The sequence below is a fragment of the Arvicola amphibius genome, chromosome 12 (genome assembly GCF_903992535.2).
Source record: "Arvicola amphibius chromosome 12, mArvAmp1.2, whole genome shotgun sequence".
NCBI lineage: Eukaryota > Metazoa > Chordata > Mammalia > Rodentia > Cricetidae > Arvicola > Arvicola amphibius.
This window is the reverse complement of record NC_052058.2, coordinates 44230478-44251861: the sequence shown is the minus strand read 5'-3', so window position 1 is coordinate 44251861 and position 21384 is coordinate 44230478. Positions and strand designations below refer to the sequence as shown.

The 21384-nt window shown below is 43.8% G+C and overlaps 1 protein-coding gene across 1 annotated transcript in view; it reads right to left on the bottom strand.

Annotated features, from left to right (window-relative positions):
• Positions 1-21384, bottom strand: part of Rarb (retinoic acid receptor beta) — a 459458-nt gene that overhangs the window by 311748 nt on the left and 126326 nt on the right. The window contains exon 2 of the mRNA XM_038349069.1: positions 17908-18359. Within this exon, the coding sequence (XP_038204997.1) occupies positions 17908-18085 (178 nt within the window). The 5' untranslated portion in view covers positions 18086-18359. The remainder of the gene's footprint in view (positions 1-17907; positions 18360-21384) is intronic.

The window sequence follows — 21384 nt, the reverse complement described above, 5'->3', positions numbered from 1 at the left end:
CCCGGAAGAAAATGATCACTGTGAAAGACTTTCTACATTGCAGCATGTACGGCATTGACATACTCTAGGGCAGCTGGCTTCTGGAAAGGAAGGCTCTGGATTGAGAAAATTAGGTCTGGATAGAGCTGGTCTGTTGGAGCCCATGGTGAAATTCTGGGACTCTTATCAGCCACTTAGGGCTTCATGGGTAGAAAGCAAAGCTGCATGATTGGTTAACGGGTGAAACATAGGTTCATGGCTTACATGTCGTTTCCAATGGCAGGAGGCCACACCAACTTCCAGGCTTCCTCTGAAGTGGAAGGCTCAGCTCTGTTTATCAACAGAGTGTGCAACCTGGGGTTCCAGAAGCGTGCCTGAGACCAAGGGGTTCTCAGCAGGATTTGCACTCTGTTCTGGACACCAGGCAGGTCACCCGCTCAACAGTCACGGGGAGGAGCAGATTGAAAGCCACCACGTTCCTGGGGGGGATATACAGGAATGTGGAGCAGAACCCCCCTGAGGTGGTGCAGATGTTCAACACCCTCGTTTCTGCTAATGATCCTCAGCATCATCACTGGATTTCCATAGCAACACCAATGCCACACACTTCCAAATGCTCACAAGGGCAGTTCCCCTGGTGGGGATCCCTACTGTAGGAGAAAGACCAGATAAGAGACAATAGCCTATGACATAACCACACAGCATGGGACACTCTGTAGAAAGTTTTGTTCCTTGCTATGTGTACATGATGTTGCTGCGGGTGCCTGGCAATTTTATTATTTACACCTATTTTATTTTCATTCATTTTTCTCCTTTGTAGCATGGGCAATATTCTTACTGTTTTCAGACATTTGAAGGTCAGATCACCCCGACCTAACTCAATACAGAAACGATACCCAGGACCCTCCCACAATTAACCATTTCATATTGGAAATACCTTAAAAGAATAAGACAAGACCAGGCTATTGGTTTTAAGTGTGATCTACCCACACTTAAGGAGAGCACCCTGATGGGCAGACGCTCACACAAGCGGTTGTGGAGAGTCCATCAACAGGAGAGAAAAGGTGTCCCGTGGAAGGAGTTTAGTGGTTCCCAGAACACAAATAAAATGAGCCTGGGGAAGCAGGAAACTAGCTGAAGACAGCTAGGGCGGCTAAATGAGGGGAAGACTTAAGCTCCCAGGAAGCCCTTACTGCAGAGAAAACATCAGAGACTCAAGGCAGAAGACGAAAAAGCAAAACAGCGCGATCAATACAGATACAGCACAGGACAGGAAAGTCTCCTGGAGTGATGCAGGAAGATACTAAAGGATGGACAAAGCCTCGTCCCCACCTCCATCCAAGGGCGATGCAGACAAAAAGGCTTTTTCTTGTGAATATAACACTCTGAAATGATATCTTCATATGAACAGAGAGCGGGACACAAGCGAAGAACAAGATGGAGCTGAAGTTTCTGGAGTTTGCGTTAGACAAATTACCACCTAAAATTTCCATTCTGCCACATTAATCTCAGAGTGGGTGGACTTTCTCCATCCCATGCACACTATTCATCCAATACCAAACATGAGAAAGCCGTCTCAGCTGCAGCCTGCATCTGACTATCTTTTCTGTGGGCCCAGACCCCTAAAGCATAGTTAACCCTTATGAAATGATCCACCATGGTTTAAATACAATTCACGGAGGTTCACCAATCACCTCCCTCCAGAAGGGGAGCAGGAAGGTGGAAGAGCCATTAGCTCATAAGAGGCCCCAAGAGGTGACAGAACTCTCCTGTTTGACTTATACATTACTTAACCCTGATAGCCTATTTAGCCGTGTGTACACATAAAAAATGCTTTCTTCTTCCTGCTCTGGTATTTAAAAAGACATTAGGTGGATACCACCTTTCTATCCTGTAAGCCCTAGACACACGGCTTCATGGAAGTGCTGGATTGTGAGCGTAGTGAGCATACAAGCACACAGTCCTTGTTAAACATTTGTCACGCTGTTTAAACGAGTCCTTCAAGTTACAGTGGGTCTGGGCTCTTAGCAGCTCTCACTTTCATTCCAGATGCTCTGGGGCAGTGGCCACCTCCTCTATCTGCTGTACATGGGGATTAGGCTCTAGGTGAGAAGTCTCATGACTTCTTCTTATGTAATCAGAGGTGGCTTAGGGAAACTTTCCTCCCAAACTTGGTATTCCATAAACCAACGCATGCCTTGTCATAGAGATCGTGGGTGTCTATGCTACATGGAGGGGCTATAAATTAGGAGCACAAAACTCTTGGGTTAGAGTGTGTTCAAGGCTCTTGCATGGTCAAGATAAATGGAGTTAGACTTGCCCACACGGGTCGGGTTAGTGCATCTTGTAGAAAGGTTCAGAAGGGGTTTGTCCACTTGTTCCCATGCACATTGAGGAGCCACATGCATTGTGTCCTGGACTATTTCTTTCACTCATGAAAATCAAAGAGAACATCTCCCAGAAACAGAGAGAACATGTCCTCGGCCCCAGCGAGCACAACAGAAGCCAATGATAATGATACACAATGCAAAACAGAGGTTCTTGAGATGCAAACTCCCCACGATGAGGCCCAGGAGGGAAAGGAGTCTGAGGGGAGTCCTCTCTCACAGTGAAAGAGCACTCCTGAGCACCAAGGGAGTGGGAGGCAGAGACACAATGAAAACCATGCCTGTTTGGGCTCTTCGAGCCTCCAATCCTGCCATTTCGTTAGCCTACAAAAAGCCCTTTCAACACAGGAGAATGACCCAAAACCCCACCAGGTCTGTCACTGCCTCAGAAGCTCCCAATAACGGCTGTTTATAGATTCCTTCAACAATAAAAAGAAGAAACTATGTGGAGTCCCCAACACATGTCCCTGTAGGCTAGCCTGCCAGTTGGGGGATCTCACCCAGACACAGCCTCTCATGTCTTTTTAACTGACGAGTTGGCTGCTGCTGCTGTTTTTTGAGTCAGGATCCGAAACTCCCTATGCAACCAAGGATCACCTTGAATTTCTATTCCTCCCTTCTTCTGCCCTGAGAACTGGAGTTACAGGTGTATGCTGGTTTATGCTGGGCTGGGGATCAAACCCAGGGCCTCAGCTTGCTAAGCAAGAACTCTTAACAACTGAGCTACAGCCCCAGTCCAAGATAACTTTATGAAAGGTCTTACATTTTAATTGTGTGTGTGTTGTATGTGTGTGTGTGTATACATGAGAGTGTGTATGTGTGAGTTATGAGTGTGTACAACAGTGAACATATTAGTGAGTAGAGACCAGGGCTGGAGTTATAATGGCAGGTGATTATGAGCCTCCTGATGTGGGTACTGAAATTGGGTACCTGTAAGAGCAATATGTGTTCTTAATTACTGGGCCGTCTCTCCCGTCCTGAGATGATGGTTTTAGATGGCGCATCTGACAATATCACAGATGCCAGATCTCACGGGACTCATCGGGAGTGGCTACTCTGAAGAACAGTTGTTGATACAAGCTCACTCTGGGCATCAGCAATAGGAATGGTCAAGGACAGAAAAAAAAGCATGCCCCAGGGAGGTACTTTTAAAGGGTTTGCTGTCTGTCATCTGAAACCAGGTAACCTTCCATCATTCACAGATGGGAAGTGATCTCAAGAAATGGTCCATTTGCCGGCTAAAGACCAACATTCCTCTGGTGAGTGGTTGAAGATTCCTATGTGAAAATTGATACCTCTGGCATCAGACATAGAGGGCCAGTGAGCATTCTTCCCTGTGAAGCAAAGTCAAGGAAAGAGTCCAGATACTGCCTTTCCCTCAGATCTTATCCAACCACCTGAATTTGGCTTAGAGTATCTGGGAACCAAAACACTGAGTTGGGCATCTCAGGGCATTGCTCTCAAGTGGTACAAGTTGCTCTTGGACTGTTCTGAGGGAGAGTACCTTGTAGGGACCACAGAAGTCCTTGTGCTCAAAGATAAGCACTAGGAGACCCAGGAATGTTGCACAGTGTTGTCCCTTGGAAGAAAGGGATGCATAACCTGTTATCCACCCAGAAGGCTAGAAGTGGATGTGGTTAACAGTCTGGTCATCTTTTGTGCTAACTGTGAGGCTGAGACCACATCAGATCCTCCTACAAATCCTTTTCATGATCTTGTTAATATATAAAACCTATCTTTAAGGAAGTTATCACATGTAGTCAATCTATAGAACCCGTTTTTGAAACCCATTATGAAAAATGTCACATGTACTTTACAGAAAGCTTTGATGTAGTCATGCCTTAAGCTTTATCGGGACACAGGATTGACTTAATTATCACCAAGGACGTTTTCACCAAATTGTGCTATGTGTGAATATGTCTAAAACAAACCCCTCAAGGTCAGACTCCTGGAGTTTGAACCAACACTGGCTATTGAGTTGTGTTGAAGCAGATGACCTTTTTGTCTCCCATGGGTCATTTTCCTGCTGGTTGTGGCAGTCCCAGAAACTGCTGTGGTATATCAGCCCCCTCATGTCCCCTGGCAGGGATTAGGCATCTTCTAGACACCCAGCTTTTCCAGGAATGTTCTGTTCAATGTTGCGTGGGTTGTGTGCCAGGAGAAGACCATGAGACAGAAGGAAATTTGAAGGGATGTTACCCAATTCACAAAAGTGTTAGCATTCCGAGTTTCTCTCCATAAATGCAAGATCTTCATTTTGCACACCATCAATTTCACAGCCATTTCTCCCTCAACTCTTTCCCATGCCCTGCCTGGGTCCTGTTCCCAAGAGCAGGTTTTGCCTTTACTTCTAAGGAATAGGGTCTCAAGTCCAGAGTTTCTGTGCTCTCTTAAACTTGTGGCTAAAGAAAGTGGTTTTAGGGAGAATTACCAAGGTCTGTGAGGACCAGTTATTTGTCTCGATACATTGACATTTAGTTTTTAGGCTGGTCTCAGAGCTTTGGAGGGCTGTCTACCCGGAGACACTGTGTGGTGCCTCAGGACTCTGTTTTCACTGAGCAGTGAAGGGTACTTGGTTGTCTAAAGCTCTGATGCCCAGAGTGCCCCTATGTCCTGAAGGTAGGGCGAGGCTGGGGGCTGTGCTGTGCTGCGGGCTACTGGCAGCAGCTCACGAACCTCTGCCTTGTAGGGACCCTCTTCTCCAGATGAAATTTTAGGTTCAGGGCAACTGTACCATCAGAAAAAGAGTCTAGTGCAGAGGTTTCAACTGGTTTCCCCTGCTACTCTTATCACTTAACGTGTATTTACCTACAATTCAAAGAGCTGCACATGTAATTATGTTGTAAATGTTTGTAGATTCTTTCCTCAAAAATTAACGGCATCTTATAAACTAATTCCAAGGAATCTATCATGTATGTGCCATGGTTAACATGAGTGAGCTCATGTGTGTAGCTTCCCATAGATGTGATAGCTAAGACTGTTCAGACAGTACTGGTTAACATGTGTCATGTGTGTAGCTTCCCATAGATGTGATAGCTAAGACTGTTCAGACAGTACTGGTAACACTCAAACAGCTAAAGCCAAAGGCACAGGTGAGTGCGAGCACCAGGCTGGGACAATTTTCAGAGAAACTGACGGAATAACTTTCTCTTCAAAAACGTCTCCTTGGAAAGTCTCCCTCAGTTTAAAAGTAATTTTCAAAAGTCTTTAGGGAAAGTTGGTTCCTGGAGATTCGAGTTTGTTGTGAATCCCAAAACCCTAAGCTAACCAGAGTTCTGACTGAGGTGGGAGATTCATTTCAGCAAACACAACTGAATTAGTTCAGTGGAATTTAATTTTGATTAATCCCCCAAGTTATTATCAAATCTAAAGCAGACAGGATATCCACTCTGTGACAAGCATTAAATAGTAAATGTACAGTTCAGAATAAGACGGTCATGGTCCCTCAGGGAAGACCAGGCAGACATCAGAGCCGAGCATGGAGGCTTATTTCTGCATATCACACATGCGGAGAAGCAGGAAGACTGCAGGTTGGAAGCCACTGGGCTACAGGTGAGGCTCTGTATCAAGAGAAAAAGGAAAAGAAAGGACCATGGATCATCTTTAATTGAAAACTAAAAGTCTATATGGTGCCTTCCACGGGTTAGATGTGACTCAGTGGGAAAGAGCTTGCCTAGAAGGCATGAGGCCCTGAGCTCAATCCTCACTACTTCAAAATATAATAAAACAAATAATAAATAAGTAGCTACAACAAAAAACAAACAAAAAGAATTTAAAAAAATTAAAATTCCCCAAAGAACTTTCCCAAAGTTTGTTTAAAACCCACACAGATGTCCCTGAACATATATAACATATACACTTAAAAATAAAGTGTTAGACAGAAGGGCTATGAAAGAGGGTTTAGAGGGAAGGGGGAAATGATATAATTAGGTTATAATCTAAAAAAGTAAATGGATTCATTACAATGGAATTATTGAATGTTTAATACCTAATTATTAATATTTAACTGTGGAGACTCCTTTTCCATTTTCACGTCAATAGGCTCAGCTATCCATCAATGCTTCAAAGCTCGGGTTTTCATGCCGTCGGAAGTCAACCTGTATTAGGAATCATGTCTCCAGTTTCCTTTTTCAACGACGAACATGCCTGTGATACTGTTCACATTCTCTCAGACATACCCCAATCCAAACTAGATGTGAGCCACAGATCAAACAGGGGAGGCTCTTGATACTCACTGCAAAACCACCTCAAAGAAAATAAACATCTGAGTTTTATCTTCCTTGCAGGCTGTAATGGATGTTCCATAGCTCGGGTGATCTTTTGACCTTTCAAATTTTTGTCTCCTCATAAGGAAGAAATTTTAAAATACCATAGTTTATGTATTTTTTAAATACTGTATTTGAACCATCACTATTAAGATGGAAAGTTCAAGACATTTTTAATGAGCTATTGCTCTCTCTCAGGGCTCAATCTCATTTGTGTAGGTACACTAAACACTAGATGATGAACAGACTCTTTCATGACTTCACCACTTCTGTACAGCAGCCCCTGCGCTCCAGCCCCGTCCCAGCCCTTTGTCCAGCCTGTTGTTCCACCGAGAGAGAGGCAACTTAAAAGAGTAAATACTCTCTATCTTCTCCCACCATTTGGGTCCTGGTTATCAAACTAGGGTCATCAGGCTTAGTGGCGAGTGCCTTTCTACCCTGGGCCTTCTCACCAACACTAAATCTCCACTCTAACCTACGATTCCGTTTTCACTAACAAATAACTCAGTTTACCACCTAGGCCACTATTTTGCCCTCAACTCCTTGTTGGTGTTTGGATCATTTCTAGGTTTATACTTTGAGTGGCACCTACTGCAGACATCTCCGACCACGAGGCCTTATGCCCACGTAAAGGGTGTTTCTAGGAAGGCACCAGCAACCTAGGTTCCTTGGTCACACAGAATAAAGCCTAGAAGGTAAAGTACTGCAAGTCATTATACAGACATAGGCTCTCCCCCACAGTGTAGGTACAGGCCTGCCATCCTTCCAATGCTTGATACTGGCAACGCCAATGGCTGTAAAACTATACTACAGGGTCACCTTCATGGGAGCTGCAGTCTGTATATGTGGTTATATAGTCTGGTTTTGTGAGTTGTGTTTTCAATTGGACTGCTGTGATTCTTAGTATCAGACAAACCTTAGTCTTTTTCTTAGAGATATCTATATCTATCTATCTCTATCTCTATCTCTATCTCTATCTCTATCTCTATCTCTATCTCTATCTCTATCTCTATCTCTATCTCTATCTCTATCTCTATCTCTATCTCTATCTCTATCTATCTCTATCATCTATATCAATATCTATATCTATATCATCTATATCTATATCTATCTATCTCTATATATATTTCAAATATGTATTTTTGCATATAAAATGCATTGAATGCATTTACACTTAATTTAGACAGCTAGACTTAGTTAAACTAATATAATCAAAGATGGTCTATGTACATTTGGGTTGAAATTTTGTTCTACTCTCAGATTCCCTGGGAAGAAGCAATCAGAACAGACTCTGGCTGTGAGAATTACATCAAGTTTCAGAGTTTTTTCCATCAGGACATACAGAAATTTATGTCCTTTCATATAACATGACAAAAACAGATATGTTGAGAGGCCATGGTCTTTTCACTATGGCTACCTTCGAAGGGCCACTTGCTGATATGAAATGTCAAGGTTAGCTTTCTCCCCTTAGGTGTCCTTTTTTGGACTGGCTGAGTTCCTAGTCATTAAGCAGTTACATTAGAGTAGCTTGATAGTAATAGGAGCAAAGTCATAATGGCTGAGAAACATCCATCATTATAGATATTAACAAAGTCATTCAAACAATAACAGAGATAACTGGGCTGTAAGCCTTGCAGTTCCTAAGTGGGAAAAGCATGAGCTTTGACTCAGTTCCCTGGCTCTGAACGTAGACCTCTTATAATGTCTGTGTCTTTCCTGGACGCAGACTCTTCATGACAAATAGAACACTCCAAAGTATGCTACAATTACTTATGAAAGTGGGTCTTCTCTAGCAGCCAAGTATAAGGCTGCACTCTAGATAATTCTGTAATGTAGAAGTATGCATTGTTAGGCATTGTGACCCACGTAGATTTAAAGGCTTATAGAAGCACATGTATGGATCTAGAAGCCTTCCCTTTGGGAAGTAAGCTCTGGGTGACTGTCCTAACATGAAACGGCTTGGTTGGAAGAGGCACTCTGTGAAAACAAAGCATAGGGAAGAGTGTGGATGGTTATTTCATGGGTTTCTTTGGTTGTGACATTGTCATAGTAGTTTATTGTTATTAGTTGATGAAGATCTTAGCTTGTCTTTCAGGACTCCAGCCTCACACTAGGTTGACAGGGAAGGCGAAACATGGAGAGTGGGAAGATGACATTCAAGTTCATGAACTGCTACTCCCAGAGACACCCATCCTCTTCCTGCTCCTCTTCAAGCTTCTCAAATTCTGCCTCCCCATTATCTGCATACCCACGCTATTGATTTGACACAATGGCCCTTTCCAAATGAGCACTCTGGATTAGACTGTAAGGTCCTCAATGCTGCAAAGTCTGGGATTCACAGATGCCAATGTGGCCACTGGGCAGATAACCACCATCCTTGTCTTTCAAACAAACTCACATTCTTTATTTTCGACTATGAATTTACATGTTCTGGAGCATTTGACAAAAAATTTCAGCACTAAATTAACAAGTTGTCAGTTTTGTTGTATACTACACTGTCTTTTTAATTATTTCAGGGGCACTGAAGCAAATAACTACCCTTGCAGACTTTAATAATACTAAACTCGATTTATATTTTTATTAAAAAAGCACACTGTATAGGGAGAGGCTTGGTGAGGCTCTCAATTCAGGGGATTAATCCAGGACGTCATACCTGCAATTACTGAACTATATTCCCAGCTTTTAGGCTCAGAATTTTAAGTAAAGACATGAAACTCTTAGTTAGAGAAAGCATGGGAGAGAAAGAATAGAAGAAGAGGAGGAGAACAGAAGTGGAATAGGTTTTCCAAATGTGGAGAAGTAGCAGGTGCAGATGCACCAGGCAGGATGTACAATTGTACAGAATCAATCACACAACAACAATGTACCTAAAAATGAAGGATATGGATAAGGTTAAGAGTTAGAAAAAAAGCATCATTAAGATTTGTCTACTTAAGGGAAGAGAGGTACCGAGAATTCCAGACATGAGGATGTTAGAAAAAGTCAAGCCAACAGTTAGATTCCAAATCCTGGTCCAGGGTTGTCAGGGATGCCTGAACAAATGCTATTCAAACACCAACTGAATATTATAGTAGTAAGATCAGCGCTCCAGTAATCCCTGAAACTCAAACCTGAAGATGAACTTGGAATGCACAAGACACAGCTGAGGACTCTCAGTCCAGTACAGAATTCATGGGGACCTGTTAGCACTTCAAGGAGATGGCTTTAAAAGCAAGAGTAACACAAATATTCTATAGACCATGGTGGGTCCCAGAAGAGTGGTGGGAGTTTGCTATCCAAAGATAAGACATAAAGAATGTGAGTGTGGCCAAGAGAAAGTCTCACTTAAGCCGAGGATAAGACATGTGACCACAGCCTTGGACCTGCTTAGTTAGGAGACATCAGTTATACAGCGAAGTGGAAAAGACCACATTCCCCCAACACTGCTCATCAGTTCAAGTAAAGAGGACACATGAACTACCACTGCACTGATGAAATTGTGGGAAGCAAAATAGATATATTTCAGAAGGAAATGATGTAAAACCAGCAGCTTTTCCTTCCTTGGTGGTAGAAGCTACCTTTCTCAGACTCAGACTCACTTCTGAGAGCTGCCATCTCAAAATACAGAGAGCACTTGTTGGGGATAATTTGCCTTGCCTCTCAACGGCTCCTAAAAGTGGCTGGAGGGCTTGGGTGTTCTTTGGCTGCAGTTCTGGTCTGCACATGGTCTTCCCAGTGTCACTAGATCTATATCAAACTTGTCCTGCATCCAACCCAGCATCCATTCCAGCACCCATTCCAGTAAGCGTGTCCCACTTCAATCATCTGCTTGGTTCTAGTTCCAAATACGGCATGTTCCAAGTGACTGGAGGTTAGGACAGCCACCTCTTTCTGAGAAACACAATTCAATCCACGATCATCTTAGCATCCTTTGAAGGTTTTTTTCCCTGGAGGAATAATCAACTATGACACACACACAGGTGAGAACCAGCCACTCTGATAGATCTAGTAAACACTAACAGAGACAAGTGTCTGATGTAAATTCCTATAACATATGTGCTAAACAAGCTTGTGGGGGAGCGGCTCCCCTTACACAGTGGTCACTGGCTCCACATCAAAACTTGGAAGATTGGCTGAACGATTCCTTTGTAACCAGTACAGTGTCTAAAATAATAATGCAGAATACTTTCTCCTTAGGTGTGTGTTCTTTCCCTTACAGATCCCACTGCTCACTGCTGGCTTGCTGGAGCCACTGACTTTGATACTGGAAGCTTTTTCACATTCATTCCACTTACAACCCTCCTTCCCCTTTCCCACAAAGCTATAACATCTGCTTCCCTGGTACTCTGACACTGTTTGATATTTTTCAGTGATTCGTTCATGTATTCATTCATTCCAATGTTCCTCAAGATTTTCTCTTAGGGTTTCTTTTTCTAGCATAGTATATGCTACAGTTTCAAAATAAAAGTTACAGGTAATGCAGGCTATACTACTATTCCAAAATAAAAGCACTATTGGCCACCTACAAGTATGATTTCAAAGGAGTTACTATAATGCCCCTGACTGCAACCAAAGTGAATAAAAGGAGAACAGCTATAGCCCTGGTTAGCTCAGTGTGTCAAGGCTCAGCCTCCTAGTTAGGGGCACCATGGCCATGACAAAACATCAAGACCAAAAGCAAGTTGGGGAAGGAAGGGTTTATTTGGCTTACACTCCCACATCTTAGTCCATTATAGAAGACAGTCAGGACAAGAGCTCAAGCAGGGCAGGAACTCAGAGGAAGGAACTGATGGTGAAGGCACAGAGGGATGCTGCTTATTGGCTTGCTCAACATGTCTTGCTCAGACTACTTCCTTATAGAAACTAGCACCACTAGTCCAGGGATGGTACCAGTCGTGGGGGCTGGGAAGAAAATTCCCTATAAGCTTTCCTACAGTCCATCTTATAGAGACATTTCCTCAGCCGAGGTTTCCTTTAATGCCTTTAACTCCAGTTTATGTCAACTTGACATAAAAGTAGCCAGTACTCTCAGGCACTATGGAGCTTTGGTTGTATAGAGGGACCCTTTCTAGAATAACAATACATATATAAGTAAATATGCTTGTATTATCCACATCGAACACGGAGCTGTGAAGACAAGCCTGGCCTTGATGAGAGCAAGAGTGTGAGGTGCAAACAATCCCAACGCTGATGTCTGAGCGACCTCAGGAAGCTTGGCTGCCTGGGTCTACTCTTTTCTACTTTCCCTTTCCCGTGGCTGGACAGCAGTGTTATATAGGTTGTATACTAAACACGTAAGAAGTAGTTAGTACGCAATATCCTGTCCAAGTTTCAGTAAAAGGACAGCAAGAGAGCCCGTGGCACTATCCTGACGGGTCTGGTGTCTTCAAGTCTTAAGAGGTCGCCACCGGAGCACAAATACAGCCATAATCAGGCTCATTTCCTCTCCCTCTACCCTTGTTTATCTACATTTTACTCTCTCTTTCCATTTTATTTTTTACTTTTGTTTTTTTAATTGACATGTAATATTTGTGCTTTTTCCGAGGTACATCATGATGCTTTCATTTGTGTGGAGATGAGTCCAGGGAGGGAAATCAGCCCGGTACATCTACATCACACTTAGTTGTTTTGTCGTTGCTATTTAATGGAAAATTCATTCCAAATCCTCTCCCTACCTAGTCTGAGTTATAGCATGCATTACTGATAGTTATCGTCATCCTGCTATGCCACAGGATATAACAAATTATGAAGAATCATCCCAATGTTTGATAGAATGAACGCAGAGAAAAAGGCAGAGAGCCCCTGGTAACCTCTCCCCAGGAACAGAGTGTTAAATGGAGCTTCTGTGAGCTGTCCAAGGCATCCGAGATCTGGTTCCTGTTCCCATCCTCCTCAACCACCGAGTGCTAACCACCCCTAAACCTGCTCCACCTAAAACCCCCAATTGCCAGAGATTGATGAACTGACTGAGGCAGAATTTTTGTATACAAGGGAAGTCTTACTCAGCCACTCCAGAGCTCTGTGGGAATCTAACTCTTTGCAAGTCCTGTTTTGTTCAGTCAAGGTGTTCTTTTAAAATACCGCTCTAATATAACTAAAAATGTAATCAGAATGCCTTCATCAAAATAATTCTAAAATGAACTCCCACACATCTCCCTCTCAATCTCGTCCTTATTGTTTATTTGTGCATGTTCTTCCCAACACATGCCTCCCTAGGAAAAGCCACTATTTGGGACATCTCGGATCTAATCTTGTTTATATCATTACTGTTCCCTTGGAGCCTCTGACCTGCCCCTGCAGGGTCCTGGAAACCCCATTCCCCTCTCTCTCTCTCCAAACCCCACCCACTCAGAGCGTCTCTCAACAAAGAAAAGGCACCAAAAAACCCAGTTATACATTCTTGGCGACAACTGCAGCTTCCTCCCCTGATGTCATCAGCTGCCTGAGTCCCCACTTACGTGCTCAGCTTTTGACCACACTTGGGCACAAACCCAGCTGGCAGTGGGCACATCATCACCCCTTGCCTATAAGCTATATGATGTCCCTGCCTTAGCTCAGGTGCACACCTTCTCTGGCCTTGACCTCTGGGACAGGTCAATCTGCCTGGGAGTTGCTTGGCTCCATAGACTACTTGTTATACTTTTAAAATTCAGTTTGATCTGGCTTACTGTGTGAGTGGAGAAATGTATTATGGGGTGGGGCAGAAAAAAACCTATTAACCACCCTGAAGATGACTACTTATGACCCTTCTTCCACAGCTGGGCTTTTCTCCGGCAGTATCGTTAATTTTATGGGAGTGGACCACATAGCAACCACTGCTGGTTGACAAAGGTCCAGCATTTCTGCTTTGCAGATCCCAATTCTCCTGCAGCTTTTTACTTTCATTTTTAATAGTTCTACTGTGCGTTGTGGGAGTTTCCTTATGCCTTTTCCTCCGGGAAACTTTGTGCAGGCTTTGAAAGATGAAAATCTTTACAATGGTAGCCTCTTTAAACAAAGTAATTCCTTGGAGAAAAAAATCCCGCCACCGTGGAACCATATAGGGTGATAACTCTGCCTACTCCCACACAAGTTAACACAAAGCTGCTAGAAAATTTAGATCAATCACAGATGCTTGACAAATAAGGTATATTTGATAATCAAGATTTACAAAAACCCTAAGGTCTATTCAGGTTCACAGTAATATTTGTCTAGTCTTATCTTTGCTCACTTTTAAACTGTAGCTATTTGGATAAACCAAACCATTAAAAACTATAATATTCTATAATGGAATGTCTGTTTCCCCAAGAAAGTCCTTTTCCCAAGGTCAGACATTTAGACAGCCCTATTTTCTCAGGGGCTTGAAGAAAGTTCCTGCTCGTTAAAAAGGGAGACATTCTTAATTCAGGAAAGAGAAACTTTGACCCTTCCCTTAACATGTGACTGCTGCTTACTAAGTTGTCAAGGTCAGTGCTAGTTTCCTCAATCCCTGATCTCAAGCCAACCCTAACCCACATGCCTCCTTTCTCCCATTTAATGCTATGTGCAGCTATAGAATATACAAGGTCCATTCTTTTTTCAATAAGCACACTGGCGGCCATCCCGATTCACCCTTAGGTCATGCTCCCCTGCCACTGCTGACTCCAGACATCCTCTTTGGGACCTGATCCCCAAAAAAGCAGATGAAATAGAAAAATAGTCTTTTGGTTTCTATTCATGTACGTGTCTTATTGATATGTTTGGGGTAAAGTTCAAGCAATACCAGGAGCCCAGCTTTTACTACAATGCTAAAGACCACACATCAATCCTACCCAGGGTCTGGGAAATGGTACAGATACCAAGTGGCCTTTTTTCTGGGGAACAGAGACACTGAAGTATTGAATACATGTCTACTTGTGAGGAGCTAACTCTTACAGAATGCACACATGGATCCAATCCACAGAAGGTGGACAGAAAGTCCCTTAAGTCAAAAAGTGCGATCTTTTCTCTCAAACATTGAGAAAAGGCTTTTGACTGCCCCAGTTAGGAGATGAACAAGATGAAACGGGCCAAAATGGTTACCACCGGTGTGCAAGTTCTAAACAAGTTTCTTTTACTTTGTTTGATTAGATTTAACACTGTGAAAGCCACAGGTATGTAGGTCACGCTGTTCTGTTTGGCAGCCACGAAAGCATAGCGGTGTGTCACTCCCCCGACACCTGACTTGATCCCTGTTGTGTGTGTCTAGTGTGTAAACTCAGGGGAAATGTGCCCCAGACTACTGGAATCAACAAGTGATGTTTAGCCTGTCTGTGTGCATGTGCTTCAGACAGGGTCGGAACCCGTGGGACAAGTACCAGTGGACACTGGTAATAACTTGCAGTCTGACTCAACTCTATACTGTTTTCAGACAAGCTACATTAGCAAGGATCCTCTTGGTCTAAGTCTCCGTTTATGTCCTGTCAAGGCTAATTTTAAGAAGCACTTGTCTTCGTGGAGCGCTAAAGGGCAGCTCTTTCCAATCAAGAAAAAAGGTGGAGGAACTCTCATTAGCAGGTCCTAAACAAACCATTTTGAGAGATACTCAGCCAAAACGCTTAGTGACATTTTCCAGCCTGAACAGCATATAAAAGAGCACATGGGCACAATAAAACATAACAAGCATCCACGAAGGAGCAGAAAGCAAGACAGACAGCTGTCCAACTTTCACAGCTAGCCTGGAATCCAGCTTGTCAGTAGTGATTGACAGCCCACATCTCTCCTGTCACTGCGGTGTTCTCACCAGGGGTTTCCTCCAGCTCTCCTGTTGGGTGAAAACTGATAGCCGATTCCCTAGGCATCTGTGGAACTAACGACTTTTCGGAATCCCCTAGCATCTATTATCTCCAAGGACCCCGTGACAGAGCACAGAAAGAGAAGCCTGTGTGTTGCAGAGGACCATCCAAAGGTTAGGCTGGCCTCAGTGCCTGACAGACTGGGAAAGGTATGTACTTTGTCACCCTAAGATCTGCATTTGGAATTCAAACTCCAACTAGCTGTTAAACTCTGCACTCTCCCTAAACTTCCTGGCGTTTGTCTATCGATGGTCTGACAGCCATGCCAGGATGCTATTAAAAGCACTGTGACTGACATAGACTGAACCACGAGGTGCTGAATGCATGATGATTCCCCCCCTTATGTAGTGCATGCTTCGTTTATCATGTTCCCTGTGTTCTAAACTTACAGTGGCTCCTTGCTCTAAGAATTATGCCAGAATGCAATGCAAGAGCATTTGCACACACTATGCCAAGGATATTAAGGCCTTACTATGCACATCAAGCTGGACTTCAATTCTCAATCCTCCTGCTTCAGCCTCCCATGGACTGTGATCAGGAGCATGTGCCAGCAACCCCAAGAGCACACGTGGACGCTGCAACAAGGACAGCACAGCACACACAGAAGTTCAGTACAGCTCACACTCTGGAGTAGCGGGCTGGAGGCATGTGTGAGAGCATGATGAGGAAGCAGGACACTGGGAGCTGCTGTGGAAAATGTTCTTATTTGCTTTAGAGATGGAAGGTTCTGGGGTCTCTATGATCCCCTGCTGCTTACAAGAACCTCATTTCTGGGGCAGGGAAATGTATTCTTCTTCACTGAGCAGCAGACACAGATGTAAACAGGATATCAGGAACACACCAGCAAGTTCCGCCAGCCACTGCCAACATCCATGCAGTAGCCACCTGCTGCTCACGCCCTCCTGTGTGTGTATTGCTACATATTGGGACTCCATGACACTTGGATATCTCCTTAATTAATTTTAGGACATAAGTAATTGTTTTTGCTTATATTTTAGCCAGACGAAAGTCAGTGGGTACCTCTTAAGATCTGACTCTTAAGTTCTAAGGCACAGACTTTTATACTTCTCCCTCCTTATTCCTCCCTCCCCCTTCCTTGCCCTCTCTGTGAGACAGAATCTGTCCCTAGCTGGTTTGGGGCTCTCTAGTTATACCAGGCTACTAGCCTCAAATTCACAGATATCTGACTATGCCTCCCAAGTGCTATACTGAGGATTCCCACCAATTTTTTTAATTTCTCAGTCAATCAATGAAATATATGTTCAATGTGAGAACAAAAACCTGCTAGAATGTGCTGAGTGTTGGCCAAGATAGCTGCTAGGTTTTGCAAACCCTTTAATGGTTCTGGGCTGAGGCCAGAAGCCTAAAACACAGAGGGGATGGATTACAACTGGATTATTCCAAGATGGAAAACACATCAGAATTTAGCAGGCATAATCACTCTGTAGTGGTGATCTGTATCCCTGTCACCAAATCCCAACTGCCTATCTGTCTGCCATTCAGCCCCTGATGAGTTTGAAGGTCACGTCTCTACTGCTGAAGGACCCTTTAAGTAGACCAAGCTCCCACTACCTGTGTGTGAAGGAGGTAGGAGAGAAAGTTGAACACCATGAATAAAATACAAAACAAAGTTAAGGCAGTATTTCAAATGATAAACATTTTAGAGCCCAACCAGTCTTTGAAAGGATTTGCTCAGGAGCAGGGCACAGGGCAAGCGAAGCACAAAAGGGAGGACTCTGCTGAGCTCTAGCTGATTCTTAGACAGGAAAGATGGGCGCAGAAGTCATACTGTTAATGTCTGCCACGTTGCAGGAGCCAACACACATCCTGTATCCAGGTATCAAACCACACACACTTCCCTGAAGCTGGACAAGCTCATTGGTATCAGGGTTCCATCTTCAGACAGAACTCTTTAAAAACCATATAATATGAACACTTTCTACAAGCTCAAAGAATTCTCAGAATCTTTTCCCTTTCTCGTAGCACCTTTTACGCATCAGTAAGAAATGATCTTGGGTTAGAAGCAACTCAGCACAGAACCCAATGTCATAAGGGACACAGCGAACCATGTGACAGGAGGTGACAGCATGGGTCTGTGACCTGAGGACTACAACGATAATCACAACCAGTAACACCATACCCAGGAGAAAAATCACACGAGCTAGACTCCAGCCGTAGGAGAGCCAGTGGCCTTTACGGTTTCATCTCTCACTTCGAAGAGTGAGAGGTTTTCTTTCTAGCCGTCAGATCTTCAGGACCCACAGCCGCATCTGCGGACCAGCTGTGTGCACATCATAAAACAGAGCAAGTGGCTTAGCTGCCTTAGCATGCACCAGATCTTAAAGTTTGCCTTTTAGGTCAAAACACATTTCATTGTCACTGCACACATTTCTTCCCGCGGCATTTCAGGTAAAATTCTAGACCGAGAGAAGCCAATGCAATGGAACAGAGCCGGTCTACCATCCTGTTTTGATTTAGGCAGGGCAAAGGCCCCCGAGTACTTACTGGCTGGTGACGGAGTGCTGCATCCACTAGGAGGTGGGTGGCCATGGAGACCATGGAGGGGAGGCAGGGAGAGCCCTCCGATGACAGGTGGGAACAGTAACGGGTAGGGTGCCGCCGGGTAGTGAGTCATGTGTCCACGCACCGCCGGGACTGGGCATGCGTGGCTGCTGGTGCTCATGCTTCAAGCCTCACTGAAGGACGGGTGCTCCAGGGCGGGCACACATCACTACAGGTCCCAAAGCACACAGAAAGAGGCAGATGAGGGCAAAGCAAGGCTGAACCAGGTCCTGGCCAAAGCAAGAGGGTTCACCTGCTGGTCTGGCTTCCTCCCAGCAGGCTCTTTCTGCTTCCCATTTTGCTTTGTGGATGACGGGAAGGAAGCTGATGCTGTCCAGCTGTTCGGCTTAGGGTTCAGAGGTGCCAGGTACCTTCAGAGTCCAGGGCTGTTAATCCTGTAAAATAAAGCAAGCAAATAAACAAACCGATGCCTCACAAATCTGGGGGATTTCTCACTTTATCAAGTTATTGTGCAAAAATGTATTAATAATTCAGATCTTCAGATTCCTTCTAGGTCCCATACGTTGGCTATTTTGTGGTTTTGACTTTTCTCAAGCTCAAGCATCATAGTACAGGCTAAAACATCTACATGTAATTTTTATCATAACCAATCCTCCTCTGTTAAGTTCCAAGCTCCACTCTGAACCGTTCCCTATAATACAACTCTCCTTGCCTCGTGTTTCTCCATGGCCACCTAGAAGCATTTATTTTCCTGTCTCTATGTTCACAGTCTTTGTCTTCTTTGCATCTGTGCTTCAAACCCTTAGCAGAGTACCTAAGCATGAGCAGGTACCCGGGAAACACTTGCCGAATGAAGAAAATCTTGTTCTTTAGGGAAACTGCCAGTTTGATGCAGTCTGGTCTATGTGCCACGAAGCGTTAAATCCTCTGCAGGAAGAACCTTGGATTTCACTTTGGAGAGCACACCAACAAGAAAAGACAACTGCAGGAGAAAGCTCTGTTTTAATGTGAAGGAAGCTAAGGAACCCAGTGGGACAATTTAGGTCAGTTTCTTGTTGTCCTTATGCCTACAAGAACAATAAATATTTAAATAGTAAATAATACTAAGGATGTTTGAAGAAGCCACTGAAGTCCTATTAATCCATGTTTATCTAAATTACATATGCAGTAAGGCCAGCTGGGGGTGACAATGCTCCCCCAAGAGCCATAGACTAACAAAAACTCCAGTACCAGACATGAGAAATCTACTTTTGAGTTGTTGGTTATGAAAGTTCAAGAGACTCAAAAAAAGAAAGAAGAAAGAAAGAAAGGAAGGAAGGAAGGAAGGAAGGAAGGAGGGAGGGAGGGAAGGAAGGAAGGAAGGAAGGAAGGAAGAAAGGAAGAAAGAAAGAAAGAAAGAAAGAGAAAAATACAGGAAATTGCTGCTGCCTTTGGTTGTCTCCCAGAATTTTAAGGTAAGTTCCCACTTCTAAAGACACAAGATTTGGAGGCATTAAGCTGGAATTGTCTGGTAAGCCTCATGCCAGAGGAATAGTTAATATGCCAACAGGGATTAGGGAAATCTCCTAAGGCTCCATCCCTTGATGAAGAGCTACAATGATTAAGGATTGCTCAGAGTGAGAATCAGTCTTCCCCAGGGATGTACCACCTAATTGGTTATCCAATACCAAGTAGACAGTCAGCCTTAGAAACATATGCATACAATCAACACTGAATGGACTCAATTGGCTGTATTTATAAATTCTTATGTATGTATGTAGAAAAAAATGCACCAAGTAATCATTTTAAAATGTATGTCTATGGTGTCTTCTAAGTTCTATATGTTGTATTCATCTATTAAACATGGGTTGTTTAATATAAGTGATCAATCCATTAACTCCTTTCTCTATCTCTATTCATCCATCCCCACATTTCTCCATCGATCGTCTATTCCTCTCTCAATCTATCCACTTGTTTCTCCATCCATCACTCCATCCCTCCTCACTCCACTTCTGCTTCCTTCCCTCCCTCCATCAGTGTGAATGATGGCCCACTGCCTGTCTGCCCACTCACTCATCCATCAGGCTAAACCGACTTTTATGTGTCAGGTATGAGCGTAGACACTGGAGATGGGTAATATGGTCGCTGTACTCACAGATGATCTACAACCCTGACGGAAGCTGTGTGCTTAACGAGTGTGTACCTGCTCAGCCGTTACAAAGCTTTTCTTCAAGTTCTTTATCTAGGATTCCTTGAAGGTGAGGATGGGAGAAGCCTCACCTCACTTTTTGGTACTGACTGTGTACGTCCCATGAGTACCTTTGCCATGGTAACCACATCCAGCAGGAGCTTCCAAACTTTGGAGCCCACTGGTTGACCATCTCTGAATTCAGACTTTGGGAGCTTTTCAGTTGTACAGAAAACGATTCTAGAGCCAGACGCTCAGGTTTAATCACGCCTCTGGACTTTAGGGAAATGATTTCACTTCTTAATATACTGGGCTTTTTAAAAAATATATAAAATATGGGTAACTATAGAATTTACTTCAGAGGATCATGAAGAAGATAAAACAGGATCCCACTGCAGGAGAACAATGTCTGGTAAACAGTAAACACTCAGAGAAGGTTCACTTTAAACACACATGTTGTCTCATTAAATAATGTTCTTGTGAGGACAGGTTTCTGAGGTTTTGGGCTGGGGATGAAGGAGGATACATCATAGCAGTCTTGGGGAGAAAAATATTACGATTCAGATTTGGGTGACATAAATGAAGAAGAGAAAGATGGGGTATGGGTAAAGGGAAAACAGTTACTCTTGTGCTTTCCTGAGAACGCAGGGTCCCTGTGATGCTGTAATGTGGCCTCTGTGTCATTATCACATGCAAGACCCCTGAGGCCTAAGCTCAAAGCTTTGAGCCTCTGAGAAGTCTCACAGGGCTCCAGGAACTGGTTCCATTTACTGGTCACATTCCTGAGCCTACATGGCTTTAAACATCTTCCCCTAGCCACACATCTGTGGCAGAATCAGAACTTAAAAGCAGTTTGAAGAGTGCTACCTCCTCGGTTCCCTCTGCCCTGGGTAGAGAGCTTGCACACCTAGTAGATTGCATGTCACACCAATTGCCACCCACAGAGGGAAGAATCCAAGTACGGGCGTCACGGTCCTCGCTCAGATACCATCCACCGGAACCCCCCTCTGATCCTTGGTCCTTTGGAACCAAAATGAATACTGTCCACGGGGAAAGTCCAGGTGCCTTGGGTCTTAGCACTCCCTGCACTCTAGAAAGCAGAGGTGTTTCCATCCAGTTTATGAACTTTAACCCAAAGTGATGCATCCCCCAAACACCATCCTATCTCTTGAAGCCTCAAGCTGCTTGAGGGAAACGCTTTGGGTGTTCTCATACGCATATTCCACTTCACATAAATACTTTTATTCTGTAGCTTATAACAAATTAATTAGAAAATAAAACACTGCCATTTA